Source organism: Indicator indicator, chromosome 1 (genome assembly GCF_027791375.1).
Source record: "Indicator indicator isolate 239-I01 chromosome 1, UM_Iind_1.1, whole genome shotgun sequence".
Classification (NCBI taxonomy): domain Eukaryota; kingdom Metazoa; phylum Chordata; class Aves; order Piciformes; family Indicatoridae; genus Indicator; species Indicator indicator.
Window position 1 is genome coordinate 91401929 of NC_072010.1, and position 15429 is coordinate 91417357.

General features: G+C 47.4%; 1 protein-coding gene across 2 annotated transcripts in view; it reads left to right on the forward strand.

Annotated features, from left to right (window-relative positions):
* The window catches only part of VANGL1 (VANGL planar cell polarity protein 1), a 35050-nt gene extending 19909 nt beyond the window's left edge, over positions 1-15141 (forward strand). The window contains exons 4-8 of one of the 2 annotated variants that reach the window (XM_054384877.1): positions 7853-7979; positions 9236-9254; positions 11255-11381; positions 13852-14086; positions 14881-15141. In XM_054384877.1, coding sequence (XP_054240852.1) covers positions 7853-7979; positions 9236-9254; positions 11255-11381; positions 13852-14086; positions 14881-15141 — 769 coding nt within the window. Of the gene's footprint in view, positions 1-7852; positions 7987-9235; positions 9255-11248; positions 11382-13851; positions 14087-14880 lie in introns of both variants that reach the window. The other variant, XM_054384869.1, reaches the window with a different exon arrangement.
* The last annotated feature ends 288 nt before the right edge of the window (positions 15142-15429 follow it).

Here is a 15429-nt window from a genome sequence, read left to right on the forward strand (position 1 = left end):
TGTAGATAAGCTTGATGCAGTTGTAGGCTGAAGACAGCCATCTCTGTGTAGAAGGTTGCGTTGTGCAATCTTTACTCAGCTTCTCTTTGAGATGCCAGAGCTTCCCAAGTGGTTCTGGCACAAGAGATCTTGGCTTGTTCTTATGCTGTGTCTGTTCTGGAGAATGCTTTTTTTAAGTTGTTTGGAGGAGAGGAGTCTTCAGTGAGAACAATTTAATTAAATATCCCCAGGCTTCCTCTCCTCTCTGCCCTCAATTAGCACAGCAGTGATCAGGCTTTTCTGAGGATCCCGGTCGATTTTAGGTGTGTGGCTCACCCTAAACTCTGATGCTGCAGGATTTGCATCTGTAACAAGGTAAGGAAGTGGGTGTTGGGGTAGCAAACAGCTCAGCTCTTTCTGGATGTGCACTTCTATCTAGATCTGTTGCAAAAGCATGAGGCACACCTCTGCTTTCAATGATTAGCAGTGTCTAGCTGGTGGTTGCTAAGAGTACCGCAGCAGGCTGCATTTCTAGCTTAGCAGGAAAGCACAAAACTGCTAAAACCATGTGAATGATGGCTGCTGCATACAGCTGAGTTTGACTCTAGAGTGTCCAGTGGCAGCTTTAGGCATAGAGGTGTGGCCCTCAATTTTTTTTTTTTTTGTTTATTTTTTTCCTTCTCTTGTTTTCTTTTTCACTAACCCTTTTCCACCACTTCAGAAGACTCAAACCTCTTTTCTAGAAACCAGAAGAACAAGTTTTCTAGGAAGAACAACCAGGTTTCTAGAAACCACAACTTTTGGAGTTCTAGAAATCCAAGGCCACTATTTTGGCTATATAAATGGACTTCTTTCCTTGTGTTTTGCTTCAGTGTAGCATTGGCTTGTTTTCCTGGAAATCATAGAATGTTTTTGGTTGGAAGAGACTTTAAAGATCATCTACCCCTCCACCATGGGCATGGACACCTTCCACTAGACCAGCTTGCTCAAGGCCCTATCCAGCCTGCCTTAGACACCTCCAATGAGAGGGTATCCACAACGTCCCTGGGCAACCTGTTCCAGTATTTCACCACCCTTACTATAAAGAGTTTCTTTCAAGCTTCAATCTATTCCCTCTCATCCTATCCCTACAAGCTCTTGTAAAAAGTCCCTCCCCAGCTTTCTTGCCCCCTTCAGGGACTAGAAGGTTGCTATAAGGTATCCCTGGAGCCTTCTCCAGGCTGAATAGCCCCAACTCTTGCAGCCTGTCCCCATAGGGAAGGTGCTCCATCCCTCTGATCATCTTCATGGCCCTGCTCTGGACCCACTCCAACAGTTTGATGTCCTTCTTATGCTGGGGGAAGTATTCCAGGTAGAGTCTCAGAACAGCAGAATGCAGGGGAAATCCTCTAAAAAAAGCCAATTCCAGTATTGGTGTAGCTATGTCACAGATGGCAAATACAAAGCCAAAATGGCCTCTGCTCATACAGAGCATGGCAAGACCTCAAATATCAAAATCCTGTGTGGCAGCAAGTCGTCAGGCAAAAGTATTGCTGCCTTACCTTTTGAGAGAAAAAAAGATTGGACATAGTTCCTGCCTTTGTGTCACATAATCCCCTCCTCCACTTCCTTGGATGCTCTGTAAAAGTTAATTCATTACTGTTTGTAAAAGACTCTACACTCTGCTGCTGCCAAATACCACTGTACCCTGTGCTTCTGTTGGGTCTGCTTGTTTGCTTTCTCTCTTGGCAGCATGCTGTGACATGGCCTTCTTCAGGGTGCTACTGCTACTAAAAAAAAATTTTAAATCTCCAACTGCACAAAATGCAAAGCAACAAAATGTTGAGTTTTGCTAATTGTACCTACAAGGAAAACTGTGTTTCCAGTAGGGCACTGGCCTGTGCCAGGCCGTTTGTTTTCTCTCATGTCTTGGGTTTTGAGTCTGAACAGAGGGCCAGGAAGAGGATCTCTTACAAGGAGAGGCTGAGAGACCTGGGTCTTTTTTGCCTGAAGAAGACTGAGAGGGGATCTTATCAATGCTTATCAATATCTAAAGGATGGAGATCATGAGGGTGGGGCTGGGTTCTTTTCAGTGGTGTCCAGTGATAGGACAAGGCGCAGTGGGCACAAACTAGAACACAGGAGGTTTCACTTGAACATGAGGAAAAGCATCTTTACTTTGAGGGTGCCAGAGCACTAGAACAGGCTGCCCAAAGAGGTGGTGGAGTCTCTTTCTCTGGAGACTTTCAAAACCCACCTGGACATGTTCTTCTGCAGCCCGCTCTAGGTGAACTTGCGTTAGCAGGGGGGTTGGACTAGATAATCTCCAGAGGTCCCTTCCAATCCCTGCCATTCTGTGATTCTGTAAGTGTTGGGGTTTGTGCCCTGATACCCTTTTCTCTATTCTGGCAGTTTGTTACAATGGCTGAACTGCACTGGGATGCCGGATCCTCAGGGTAAGACACTCTGACGTGAGAAGGGTTCTTTCTCTGACCTCCAAACAGGCGTTTAAGTATTGAATTTTTCTGTTCGTTTTCTTCCTGCCCCTCCCTATTCTTTTAAATCGTGGAAGCAGGGAAAGCCTGAGTTTGCTGAAGTGTGGGGTGAATGAAAGCAGTGACCGACATGGTGCTGAACTCCTCCTGAGACACTGCTGCAAGGAAAGAGCCTCTGAACATGGGCTCTGGGAAGATTGCCAGTTTCCATTCCTGGCGTGTGGGTGGAGAGGAGACTTGCTGCAGCCACTTCACCTTGCTCACAAGGCTGCAGAGGGGTCTGCCCTGCAGTGGAAAGTCCCAAAAAACTTGAATTTCTGTCAGAATGCTTCCTTAGCATTTCGCTTTGCTCCTCCTCGCTCCTCAGGGCGGCTCTGGATGCTTGTTTGCTTGTGGTTACCCTCCTCCTTGCACATTCTGTTGCACAAGTGTGTTGGATCCCGTTCTGCTGTGTTTGGTTGGCTGTGCTTTTTTGAAGGGGGGGGTGATCATGTTGCTTTGCAGCTCCCACATGGGGCAGGGCTGGCTGTCCTGCACTGTGCAGGGTGAGGCTTCCCCTTGATGTGGGTAAAGAAGTTGAGCAACACAGCCCAGAAGGCTCTGATTCAGCCTTCTCTTCGCTGTTGCTAATTACTGTGACCTTCTAATTTTCTTGTCTGTAGCCGCTCCTCTCTCCCGCTCCGCTCTCCCTCTCTCCATGCTTAGGATGGTGGTAGCATGTATCCACTTAAAGGTAGGAAGCCTCTGCAAAGGGACCTGGATAGGCTAGATTGGTGGGTCAAAGCCAACTGTGTGAGATTTAAACGAGGCCAAGGGCCAGGTCCTGCACTTGGGTCACAACAACCCCTTGCAATGCTACAGGCTTTGGAGAGAGTGGCTGGAAAGCTGCCCAGGAGACAAAGACCTGGGAGTGCTGGTTGACAGATGGCTGAACATGAGCCAAGCGTGTGCCCAGGTGGCCAAGAAGGCAAACAGCATCATGGCCTGTATCAAGAACCAGGGAAGTGATGGTTCTCCTGTACTCAGCACTGGTGAGGCTGGCACCTTGAATGCACCTCACTGCAAGAAAGATATTGAGGTGCTAGAGCATGTCCAGCAAAGGGCAATGAGACTGGTGAAGGGTCTGGAGAACAGGTCTTGTGAGGAGCAGCTGAGGGAACTAAGGTTGTTTAGCCTTGAGAAAAGGAGGCTGAGGGATGACCTTCTCACTCTCTATAACAACCTGAAAGGAGGTGGGGGTCAGTCTCTTCTCCCAGAGAACAAGTGATAGGATGAGAGGAAATGGACTCAGGTTGGGCCAGGGGAGGTGTAAATTGGGTATTAGGAAAAATTCTTTACTGAAAGAGTGGTTGGGTGTTGGAAGAGGCTGCCCAGGGAGATGGTGGAGTAACCTTTCCTGGAGATGTTCAGAAAATGTGTAGATACGGAGCTTTGGGATGTGGTTTAGTAGGCGTGATGGTGTTGAGTTGATGGTTGGACTTGATCTTGGAGATCTTCTACAACCTTAATGATTCCTTGACTACATGGGAGACAGAAATGGCCTGGTAGAATTTAGGAGACTAATATTAGTTTCATTACAAATCTCTCCCTAGAGAGCAGACTCGGTGTGTGATGAGGGTATCTCGTACGTGGGACTGAGCCTATACTGAATCTGCATCAGTGATAGATAGCTGGGCTGTCGTTTTCAGGGCAATGATGGTTGCTTATTGCAACGTAAAAGCTTTATTGTGTTTGCATTTTGGGTGCATGTGATAGTGAATTGGTGGGGTAGGTTATTCAATGAGGAGATGGAAGGGGTAATGGGTGGGGAAGGCTGGCATCCTGATGATAACGTTCTTGGTAGGGTCCGGGGAAAATGTGTATGCATTGTGTTTTGTCCTAATAGAGATAGTTGGTCGATGGAGTACCTCCCAAACATTTCCCATGGCTGGGATGAGTGCAGTGTTTTAGCAGAGTGTAACTGTTCATTTTTTATCTTCTTGGTCTTACTTGGTCCTAGTTTTCCAAACACTGCATTTTTGAGATGAAACTCTTTGGACTTACCTTCCTGGGAAGCAAACATGGAAAAATTCAGTCATGTTTGAATGCAGTCAGAAGGGTGGCTATGTACTGCTGCCACATGACTTCTTTTATGAAATTTGAGTTTTAAGCTGCAGCAAATTCACAGCAGAAATCAGAAGTTTGGCAGGGATAAATAAACTGGTTTTTACTTCTCCTGTCTACGTGAGTGTGGCAGGGGGTCAGTCTGTACTACTTCTTTAGAGGTAAATTATCTCTTAGCTTAAATAGTGGCATTTTATTATACATCACTAGCCAAGTACTTAAGTTGAGTTGCTTTTAACAAACTTGATATGAGGAAATATGAAGGGCCAGCACCTGAAAGGTAAAGCTTCTTTAAGATATTCTGGCTGGATGCACAAGACCCCACCAGTCATAGAGATGGAATTTGCTTCAAAAGCAAAATTCTTCGTCTTAAAGATGTGCAGTTCATGAAATATGTGGTTCTGCACCATAATAGTGACTGAAGAAGGTACATGGTGAACAAAACTGGGTTTATCTGGCTTTGTTGGTAAGTTATCCATGGGACAGCAATGTGCCCTTGTGGCCAAGAGGGCTAGTGGTATTGTGGCATGCATCAAGAAAAGTGTGTCCAGCAGGTTCTCCTCCACCTCTTCTCTGCCCTGGTGAGACCACACCTGGAATAATGTCTCCAGTTTTGGACTTCCCAATGGAAGAGACAGAGATCTACTGGAAAGAGTTCAATGGAGAGCTACAAGAATGATTACACATCTCTCCTGTGAAGAAAAACTGAGAGAACTGGGGCTGTGTAGTCTTGAGAAGGGAAAGCTAAGAGGGAATCTTATTAATGTCTGTAAATATCTGATGGGTGGGTGTCAAGATGAAGGTGCCAGTCTCTTTTCAGTGGTGCCCAGTAATAGGAAAAGGAATAATGAGCGTAAGCTGGAACATAAGAAGTTCCACCTCAACATGAGGAGAAATTTCTCTACTGTGAGGGTGATGGAGCTACTGGAACAGACTGCCCAGTGAGGTAGTGGAGTCTCCTTCTCTGGAGACTCTCAAAACCCGCCTGGATGTGTTTCTGTGTGGCCTGCCATAGGTGATCCTGCTTTGGCAGAGAGGTTGGACTAGATGATCTCTGGAGGTGCCTTCCAACCCCTAACATTCTATGATTCTTTCTCAGAATCTTGTGAACGAGGTGGTATCTACACTCTCTGATCAGTGGGAGGGGGAGCAGTAGAGAATGAGGATGGGAATGTGTGTGTTTCAGTTGCTGGGGTGCAATGTAGAAGTTTAATACTAGCACAAATTACAGGAAAATTTAAATTATTCCTCCATCAGCGTGCATTGAATCAATAGTCGTGCTGAGAATTTAATTTGGGTCTTAATTTGTTTATGTCCTACTTTCCCTCATTACTATCCATGTAACATTGTCTTCCTATGTTGTAAGGTGTGAGAATACTTGGTTACTTTCCTTAAGGTCTGTGGGTTAAGTGTGAGCTTTGCAATTAACTGTCAACAAATGTGTTGGCAGTTCTATAATTTTTTGTGGGTACAAAATGAAATTAAGTATGGATTCTTGGCAAACTCCAGCTGGCTGAATCAGTCATCTGGGTGATTTGTTGGGGATGCTACTGCCAGACGGATGCCACGCTGGGGCATGGAGGCAGAGCAACCTGGAGAGATCCTAGAACCTGCATGTATTTGTGTCCCTGCCCATGGCAGTGAGGTTGGCATAGATGGTCTCTAAGGACATAGGATCACAGGATGTTAGGGGTTGGAAGGGACCTCCGAAGATCATAGAGTCCAACCGTCCTGCCAGAACTAGCACAGGTCACACAGGAATGCATCCAGATGGGTCTTGAAAGTCTCCAGAGAAAATGACTCCACAACCTCTCTGGGCAGCCTGTTCCAGTGCTCTGTGACTCTTCACAGTGAAGAAGTTCCTCCTCACATTGAGGTGGAACCTCCTGTGCTGCAGTTTAAATCCATTACCCCTTGCCCTATCACAGGGTGCAATTGAGAAGAGCCTGTCCCCTCCCTCTTGACACCCAGTTCTCACATAGTTATAAGCATTTATTAAATCCCCTCTCAGTCTTCTCTTCTCCAGACTAAAAGGCCCTAGGGCTCTCAGCTTCTCCTCACAAGGCACATGCTCCAGTTCCTCTATCAGTCCTCCACTGGACTCTCTCCAGCAGATCCTTGTCCCTCTTGAAATGAGGAGCCCAAAACTGGACGCAGTATTCCAGGTGGGGCCTCACTAGGGCAGAGTAAAGGAGGAGAACCTTCCTCGATCTGCTGGACACACTCCTCTTAATGCACCCCAGGATCCCATTGGCCCTCTTGGCCGCAAGGGCACATTGCTGACCTGTGGATAACTTCTTATCCACCAGGACTCCCAGGTCCTTCCCCACGGGACTGCTCTCCAGCAGATCACCTCCTAACCTGTACTGGTTTATTATTCCTTCCCAGATGAAGGAATCTGTACTTATCCTTGTTGAACCTCATTAGGTTACTCTTTGCTCAGGTTGCCTTTGCAACCTAAACCATTCTGTGATTTTTTCAACAGCGTAGCTCTGGCTTGTTTTGAAGTGTTCTGCTTTTTGGTAGCAGTGCCTACAGACATACCTCTCTGTTGTCAAAGTGATTGCAAAGGAAGATGCCTGTGAGTTGAGCTCTTCCTGCTGCTGGCATGCATACTGCTGTGCTCCCATGTGTCATCATTTTATGTAGAGGTATCCCTTCAAAAGGATGGAGGGAGTGTGACTGCTGCTTCTGCTGTCCCTGGCCTGGGATTTAATAAGCAATATTGAGGTAATCCCTTCTCCAGCAGCCGTGCTCCTCAGGCAGCGATCTTATCTCCCTGTGAAAGCTGAAGGAGATTGGGCTTTTCTCAGTGCTCAGATGGAGATCTGAGGAGCTGTGAGGTGCGGCTGGGAATGACTCAAAAGGAAAAACATCTATCCTGAGCTGTTCCTTCCATCTAGGCCAGCCAGCTACAGCACAACTAGCGTGATGCTCTGCTCTGGTTTCAGCCTCAGCAGGGTCTCTGTGTCACAGCTATCATACTGCTGAAGCAGGCTGACCTCTTGTCCTGTGTTTTCCCATACTGCAGGCAGCCAAGTGCTTCAGTTTGTGTGCTGCCCTTGGTTGGGGATTTCCTGCCATCTTCCTGTTGAGGTGAGGGTAGGGACATTTGTCTTGCACCACAAATATCAGGTCCTAGAGAGAGTAATTTAATATTCTGTATATTCTGTGGGTGTGACAACCTAAGTCCAAATAATGTGGCTTTTTTTTTTCTTTCTTATTTTCAGGAAACAAAAGAATTTGTTGCATTTTGAAGAGGTTTGTCTTGAAACTTTTTTGTTGTTGTCCCCTAGCATCCAGCGAGCTGCACTGGTGGTTCTGGAAAATTACTACAGAGATTTCACAGTCTACAATCCAGCTTTGTTAACAGCCTCCAAATCCCGTGCAGCCAAGCACATGGCTGGCCTGAAAGTCTACAATGTTGATGGTAGGTGAGGTGAAATGTAGTCTCTGAGACTGGGTGGGATGGGGAAGGGCCAAGTCGACTTTATGCTTTGTTATGCACGCGTTCTCACCTTCTTGCTTTGCCAAATCCTTGTCTCTTGCTGGAAATCATCCTGACAGTGCTGAGCTTGCGGTTCCACATGACTTTGCAGATAATGTTTAGCCCACAATAAGACTTTTGTCTCTGCCAGGTGAAATGGCCAAGTTTTGTGAGGCTGGACAAGTGCTTTTTGACACCACTGATTGTTTTAGGCAGCCCCTGCCTTTTGTCACCCTTGGGTCATCTCCTTGGTTGTGATAGTACAATAAACACAACTTTTAACCTAAATGAGTTCCCTGGTTGCTTATTGTGCTTTTTCCACAGGCAGCCTTCAGGAGAGTGAAGGAGGTTGATACTAATGTGGAAAGAGGCAGCTTCCTAAGCAGCAGTTGCCAGTGAAAGCAGTTTTCATCAGCCTGCAGTCTTAGAGCACTAAATTAACTGCCCCTGGCTTATGTGCAGCCCTGTTCCCAGGTCATCCTGATGCTAAGCAGTTCATGGAAATTCAGAGACAGATAACAGTCCTGCTTGAACTTTTCCATCCTTCAAACCTATTTCAAACTTTTGGGCTTTAAAAAGAGGCCTGTGGGTGGGTGGATCCTTGTGGACACTCAAAGCAGTGAAAACTGGACTTAATCTTTGACACTTTGAAACCCTATCAGTGAAAGCTAGGATTGATAAGCAGGGTGTGCCCAGCCGTTACAGCCTTTATGCATTCCTTTAGTGGAAGAGCTGAAGTTGTGTAGGGAAGCTTTAGTGGTGAAGAATGAGGTGAGGCACATCCTGCCTGTGAATTTGGTATTACAGAAAGGCTTTGAGAGCTGGAAGGGAAAAGCGACTGAAGGGATTTAGCTGGGCAAGGTGGTGACACATGCAGGGTGTGGAGACCAAAATATGAACAATATCTGTCACACAGAAAAGCATGATAGGATTATTTTGCCTTCAAAGTTTTACTACCTGATGGGGGTGTGGTGTTATTTTATTTTTTCATTTTTGGTGACTTTAGAAGTTTCAAAGACCTTATTCTAAATGTTTCCCTGAGACAGATGTAGCACTGCTTAGTCTGTAAAATTGATTGGAGGCTTTGATCCTTACAGTGAGATGTCCCTGTCCTGCCAGGGGGAAGCAGGGGGAAGGGAGAGAGGCTTGCCTATTGCGTCTTCCATGCTGCCTGGAGTGAAGAAGCTCTCAGGTGGGAGAGAATCAGTCAAGTTGGAAAGGGGAAACAAAGAGACTTGCTTTGCACTTTTCAAGAGCTGAAATCTTTCATTCCAGCTTCTCGCTGTCAAATGAGGACTGGTGTGTGGAAAGTGAGGGCTTTCTGATCCCACAGATGTCTGCACACCATTCAAACCCAAGGGTTTGCCAGAGTGGCTGCAGCACATGCCATTCTGGTTACTAACTGGCATGGCTTCTCCTGCACTGAAGCATCCCTTCAGGAGGTGGCAGAGCCTCTGTTCCTGCAGCGTCTGCTGGGACATTGAGTCTCCCAAGCTTGGAGGAAAAACTGGTAGCATTAGTATGTTAGGAGCTGCTAGCTCACAAAACTTCGTCAGATGAGAGGGAACCAGAAGCAAGCTACAGCTGTGGCTAGGAGGTCTTTCCAAGTGTCAAGCTCATGACCCTGCCAGGACCTTAAAAACTCATGGCTTCCCTTTTGGGGCAGTACCAAGTTGCCTGGGCTATTCCTAGTGCCACGCTACTGCCTTTGTGGACATGGCAATCCCAAGCTTGTAGGCATGTCCTTAAGAAGATTCACATCCATTTTGCAAAGCAGAGCGTAGTTCTGGCTGCTGCTTTCCTTGGCATCCTGACCGTCTTTTACAGCCTCCAAATGAAAAGACAATAATGCTATTAAGGCAGCCTAATTTGTTGGCAGCTTTTGTATTTGATACAGGAGCAGCCAGGAAGGAAAACCATCTTGCTGCAATCTCTCTTATACAGAGTGGGTAGGCTTACCTTCAAAAACAGGATTTTCATCACCAGGCATAGCCAATGAGGCAAACTGCAGTTCTAAGCCAAATTTGGGAGCTTTTGTCTCTCTTGAGTCATATCCTCCATTTCAGTGCTGTCAAACAAAGGCTGAAGTGTTTATAATCTGAAGAAGCTGTCTGTATGAATGCTGTCCTTCCCACCACTGAGCTTCTTGGAATCTGGTTTGTGCTTTTTAGGAAAAAAATTAGGAGTTGCCCTTGCATGAGCAGAACAATTTTAAGCATGCCTGTGCAATTGATTTGCCCTAACCACTGCCAGTTGAGACTGTGGGCTTTCGGAGTCAGTAAAGCAGCTCTTGGTGTTTTAAAGGCAGCCCTAGACTTCTTTTTCCCTCTAGGCAGACCCACTTCTATCCCCTACCTAGACAGAAGGGTTGCTAGACTTTCTGTGGCAACAGTTTCTTCCCTCTCTCTGCCCAAACAGCCAGAGCTGTGAGCTTCATGAGGGAGCTGCAGAGCCTACTGCTGTATTTTAAAGTCACTAGTTATGGTGTTATAGCAGATAGCTTGATCACTTGACTGGGTGTTGTGAAGCAGATTGCAGCTCCCCTGTGCCTGCAGCTGGGTAGGATCAGCAACAGAAGCTGTAATGGCAGGTGCTGCTCAGAGTGCCATGGGAAGTTCCTACACATTTAGAGCCCAGCCTACCCTATTGCAGGACAATATCTGCCCTTCTGGAAAGGCCTGTGCTTTCTCTAATGGTGACCCTGCTGCCCCTGCATTCTGTTTTCTCCTCCCTGCATATAAGTGTCCGGAGTTTGGCTTTTATTCATTCATCTCCACGTCTCATGATGTTCTTGTGTTTGTCTTTCTCCTCTTTCCAACTCCTCACTTCTTGTGCTCTCACACTGTCTTGTCACTGAAATACGGTGTGTGCCAGCCGCCCTTGCCTTCAAACTGAAAACGTATATAATGGGTGGTAAGTTGCATCCTTGGCTTGTGCACCTCACCTCTGCCTCTGTGTGTGTGCTGCGTGAGATCCTTCATCCCAACTAACTTCCCTGGTCCATGTGCCAAAGCTCCCTCTCTAAGCCCCCGCTGCCCAGCAGCCTTTCTACTTAGAGCAACTGAGGACCAGGGAAGGGTTTAAGGCTTTGCCTGGGAATGCTGGAGCCGCAGAGCACTTGTGATGTGCTGTGGGGTGCTGGTCTGTCCCAGCCCCCACCCTGTGACAGTAACACCCCTTTTTTGCTCATCCTGACCTCCCAAAGGCCCAGGTAACAACGCGTCGGGGCAGTCCCGTGCCATGATAGCGGCGGCGGCGCGGCGCAGGGACTCCAGCCACAACGAGCTCTACTACGAAGAGGCTGACCACGAGCGCCGGGTGAAGAAACGCCGTGCCAGGTAAAGCTGTCCCGCCCCAGGTAAAGCTGTCCCGCCCCAGGTAAAGCTGTCCCGCCCCAGGTGCCCTGAGCCTCGGTCGTGCGGGGCTCGCTGAGCCTGGCAAGTCTGATTAAGGGCTGTGGGTTGGCTGTAAATCTGTCACAGCCAAGAAGCCAATGAAACCCAGATGTGTAACGGATGGTGACAGCGTGCAACTGGAATTGTCTGAAGAACATGCATAAAGCAGGGCTTGTGTATGTTATGCAGATAAGCTAATGCAGTGTCATGGGTTAAGGAACAGTCCAGTGCTCCACAAATGTGTAGTTACTTGCTGTAGGAAATCCCATTACTGTCGTCCATGTCCAATCTTGTTGGCTCAGCTCGAGTAATCCAGGGACAGGATCAGTGGAGCATTTTGGTGTTGCCTGTTCAAGCACAGGAAGATTTGTGTTTGCAGACTACTCCAAGGGGCAATTTGACTGCCCATTTCAGTGACCTGGGGGAAGACAGACACAACCAGAAGTGGTTACATTTTATTTTGGAGCGTATTTGAGGCCACACCTCAAATAGTGTGTTCAGATTTGGGCCTCTTGTTGCAAGAAAGACATGGAGTTGCAGGTCCAGAGAAGGGCAGCAAAGCTGATGAAGGGTCTGAAGAACAGGTCTTGTGAGGAACAGCTGAAGGAACTGGGGTTGTTTAGCCTGGAGAAAAGGAGACGGAAGGGAGACCTTCTCACTCTTTACAATTCCCTGAAAGGACATTGTAGCGAAGGGCAGGCTCTTTTCCCTAGTATGAAGCGGTAGTGGCCTGAAATTGCTCCAGGGTCACAACTGGGTATTAGGAAAAGTTTTTCTGCTGACAGAGTGGTGAGGCATTGGAACACGTTCTCCAGGGAGGTGGTGGAGTGACTGTCACTGGAAGTGTTCAGAAAACGTGTAGACGTGGCCTTTTGGGATATGGTTTAATGACCATGGTGATACTGGGTCAATGGTTGGACTCAATCTTAGAGGTCTTTCCTGTCAGTCTTAGGCTGCAGAGTTGATGCTTTGTTGAAGCGACCCAAAACAGTGCCTGTCTTTGCTCCAGACCCTAAATAGTAGGTAGCATACCTAACAGTTTGAGGTGAGTTGCTTACAGATGGGCACCCCTGAGCTGACGTGTTTGGAAGGAATGTGCCATAACTGGAAGGAGCTGGCTTTTGTGTTTTCTTCTGGCAGTCTATATTTCATTGAGGAAGTCCTGGCGCAGTGTGTGTATCCCCAAGCCTGCTTTGGTCTGACCTCTGCTCTGTAGCTGCTGTCTTTTGAGCTCTCTTCCAGCCTTGGAGCAATAGGAACTTGAGCTTTCCTTTCCTAACTCAGGCAGTTCTCTGTTCCTTGCAGAGTTTGGTTAGAGCAGCTGCTTAGTCAGAGGAAAGCCATCAGCCACTAGAAGATCAGGCTACATGTTTCAAAGGAGGAGGGTCAGAGCTGCCACAAAAAAGATGTGAGGAGATAAGAAACTGATTTCCACCCCGCACCTCCCCAAGTCGAATTAAACAAAATGGGCAGGAGTCAGGGCTTCTCATCTTGTTCCTCATGTATAGTCCGAATGCAGCATGCTTACCTCTGCTTGAGGCAGCTTCCTCTGGGTATTGAGAGCCATCTGGACAGTAGTTGGTGACCTGAGTGGAAACCCAGTGTGGAATAAATCCTGTCTGGGGGGGCAGAAAAGTTTTTTGGGTAAATCCTCCATTATCATGGCTTTTTCCTTGCTAACTGCAATCTAGCCCCTCGCTTGTTACTTAGTGCTGGGCTAACTTGAAAGCGTCATAATGGCATCTGTTTGCCTTTTTATGGTGTGGTCTTACTGTTTGCTCACCTGTGCTAACACAGGAGTGGTTTGCAGAGGATGTCTCTAGTAGCAGTGTTAGAAGTAAAGATGGGGCCAGCATCACTGTTCAGTGAAGGGGTGCAGAGGAATCATTTGGCAGCACAAATTCTGCACCGGGTTGGTGTAAATTGAAGCAGACTGCAGCTTGTGAGCACAGAGAGTCTCAGAGCAGTCTGTGTCCTGGGTCTTCCTAGTTTATAGACAGCCTCTTCCTGACTGCTTGCCTGTCCTTATGCTTCACACTGTGCTGCATGCTGGAGCCCTTGTATTCAAAGACAGGCTTTCTGCACAAGGGCAGCTGTGTCCTGTTTGAGTTGTATAGCTGATGTTTATGCTGTGTTGGCAGACCCAAGCATGACACTTAGGCTTTTAAAGTCTTAATCCTGGTTTATGACCCCTAGTTGCTGGCTGGCTTGGGCAAGGAAAGAAAAGCTGAAATCTACCCCTCAGACTTGTAGTAGAGAAGATTTTATTTGAGTTGTCTGATGGCAGGCAGTGATTTGGTGGCAGAGATGGGACTAGGAGCTTGTAAATCCTGGCTCCCAGGCACTGCCATATCTGAAGACCCTTCCTACCTCTCTTGTTATGACTCTTGGTGTCCTGATTTTCCTTCGATAGGCTTGTGGTTGCAGTAGAGGAGGCTTTCACTCACATCAAACGCCTCCAGGCAGAGGAACAACAGAAAGCTCCAGGAGAAATGATGGACCCCCGAGAAGCAGCCCAGGCAATCTTTCCCTCCATGGCAAGAGCTCTGCAGAAGTACCTTCGCACCACACGCCAGCAACAGTATCACAGCATGGAGAGCATCTTGCAACACTTGTCCTTCTGCATCACCAATAACATGACACCAAAGGTAATGCTTTCTCTAACGCTGGGGCAGAAAGCAGGGAGGAAAGGATGGCACATCTGTGTGTGCATGCACAAGTGTCAGGAGGTGAAGCCAAGCTCTTTTCAGGAGGTTCCATATAAACAAAAGGAAAACATTCTTCACTTGGAAGGTGGCAGAGCACTGGAAAAGGCTGCCCAGAGAGGTTGTGGTGTCTTAATCTCTGGAGACATTCCAAACCTGCAGGGATGTGTTCCTGTGTGATTTACTCTAGGTGATCCTGCTCTAGGAGAGGTTTGGACTAGGTAATCTTCAGAGGTCACTTCCAACCCCTACCATTCTGTGATTCTATAAAACACAAGCAATGTCAAATGGTGTTCCCCATTCTGCTTTCAGTTTTGCAGCCTCAGTTGGACTGCAGATGTGGAAGCCTCTGGTTTCCACCTTAGCTGGCACTCCCTCCTTCAGGCCAAGCTATTCCATCTGCCTGTCTGGGACTGTGGTTTTGGGAGGGCATATAGGGTTGGTAGGGGAGAAATGACCACTGCTCTACTGAACAGCTGCTGGATGGCAGTGCTGACAGTAGAAGTCAGGGCTATAACTTTGCAAGCTTGACAGGATGGACTGAAAGAGGATCTCCTGATGGTCGTGTATGCTCCCAGGGTCTGAAAAGCTGGGAAGGACTGGGGAGAGGATCGCTGAAGTGCGGAAGGTGAAGCAATTTGCAGCCTGTGCTCGCAGAGCTGCCTGGGGATGGGAAGAGAGGATCGATGCAGAGCGAGTGGTGGGGCTGGCGCTAACTCCTGTCCCTCTCTTGGCAGGCGTTCCTGGAGCGTTACCTCAGCCCAGGCCCAACCCTCCAGTACGATAGGGATCGCTGGTTCTCCAAGCAGTGGACGCTCATCAGTGAGGAAGCGGTCACAAGCGGGTTACAGGATGGCATTGTGTTTGTCCTCAAGTGCTTGGACTTCAGCCTTGTTGTTAATGTGAAGAAAATCCCCTTCATCAAACTCTCAGAAGAGTTCATAGACCCTAAATCTCATAAATTTGTCCTCCGCTTACAGTCTGAGACTTCAGTCTAAGGGATTTTGAGGGTGGGTTGTTGCTGGGGGATTTGGGGGTTTTGTTAATGTTTTTTTTTTGTTTGTTTGTTTTTGTTTTTTTTTATATTGTGCTTTTGGGTTGAATTTCCCCAATGCTGACTGAAACTGGCAGATGATGGACCAGTAATATTTGACCATCTGCACTTTATTTGGAAAGGGGAGGGGGGAGTTGGGATAGCTTATCTAGAAAGAAATATCTTAAGAGGCAACAGGGTGACTTGGCTCGGTTAGCTCAGCCTTGGAGACAGAACAGATTTGTTTTTTTTC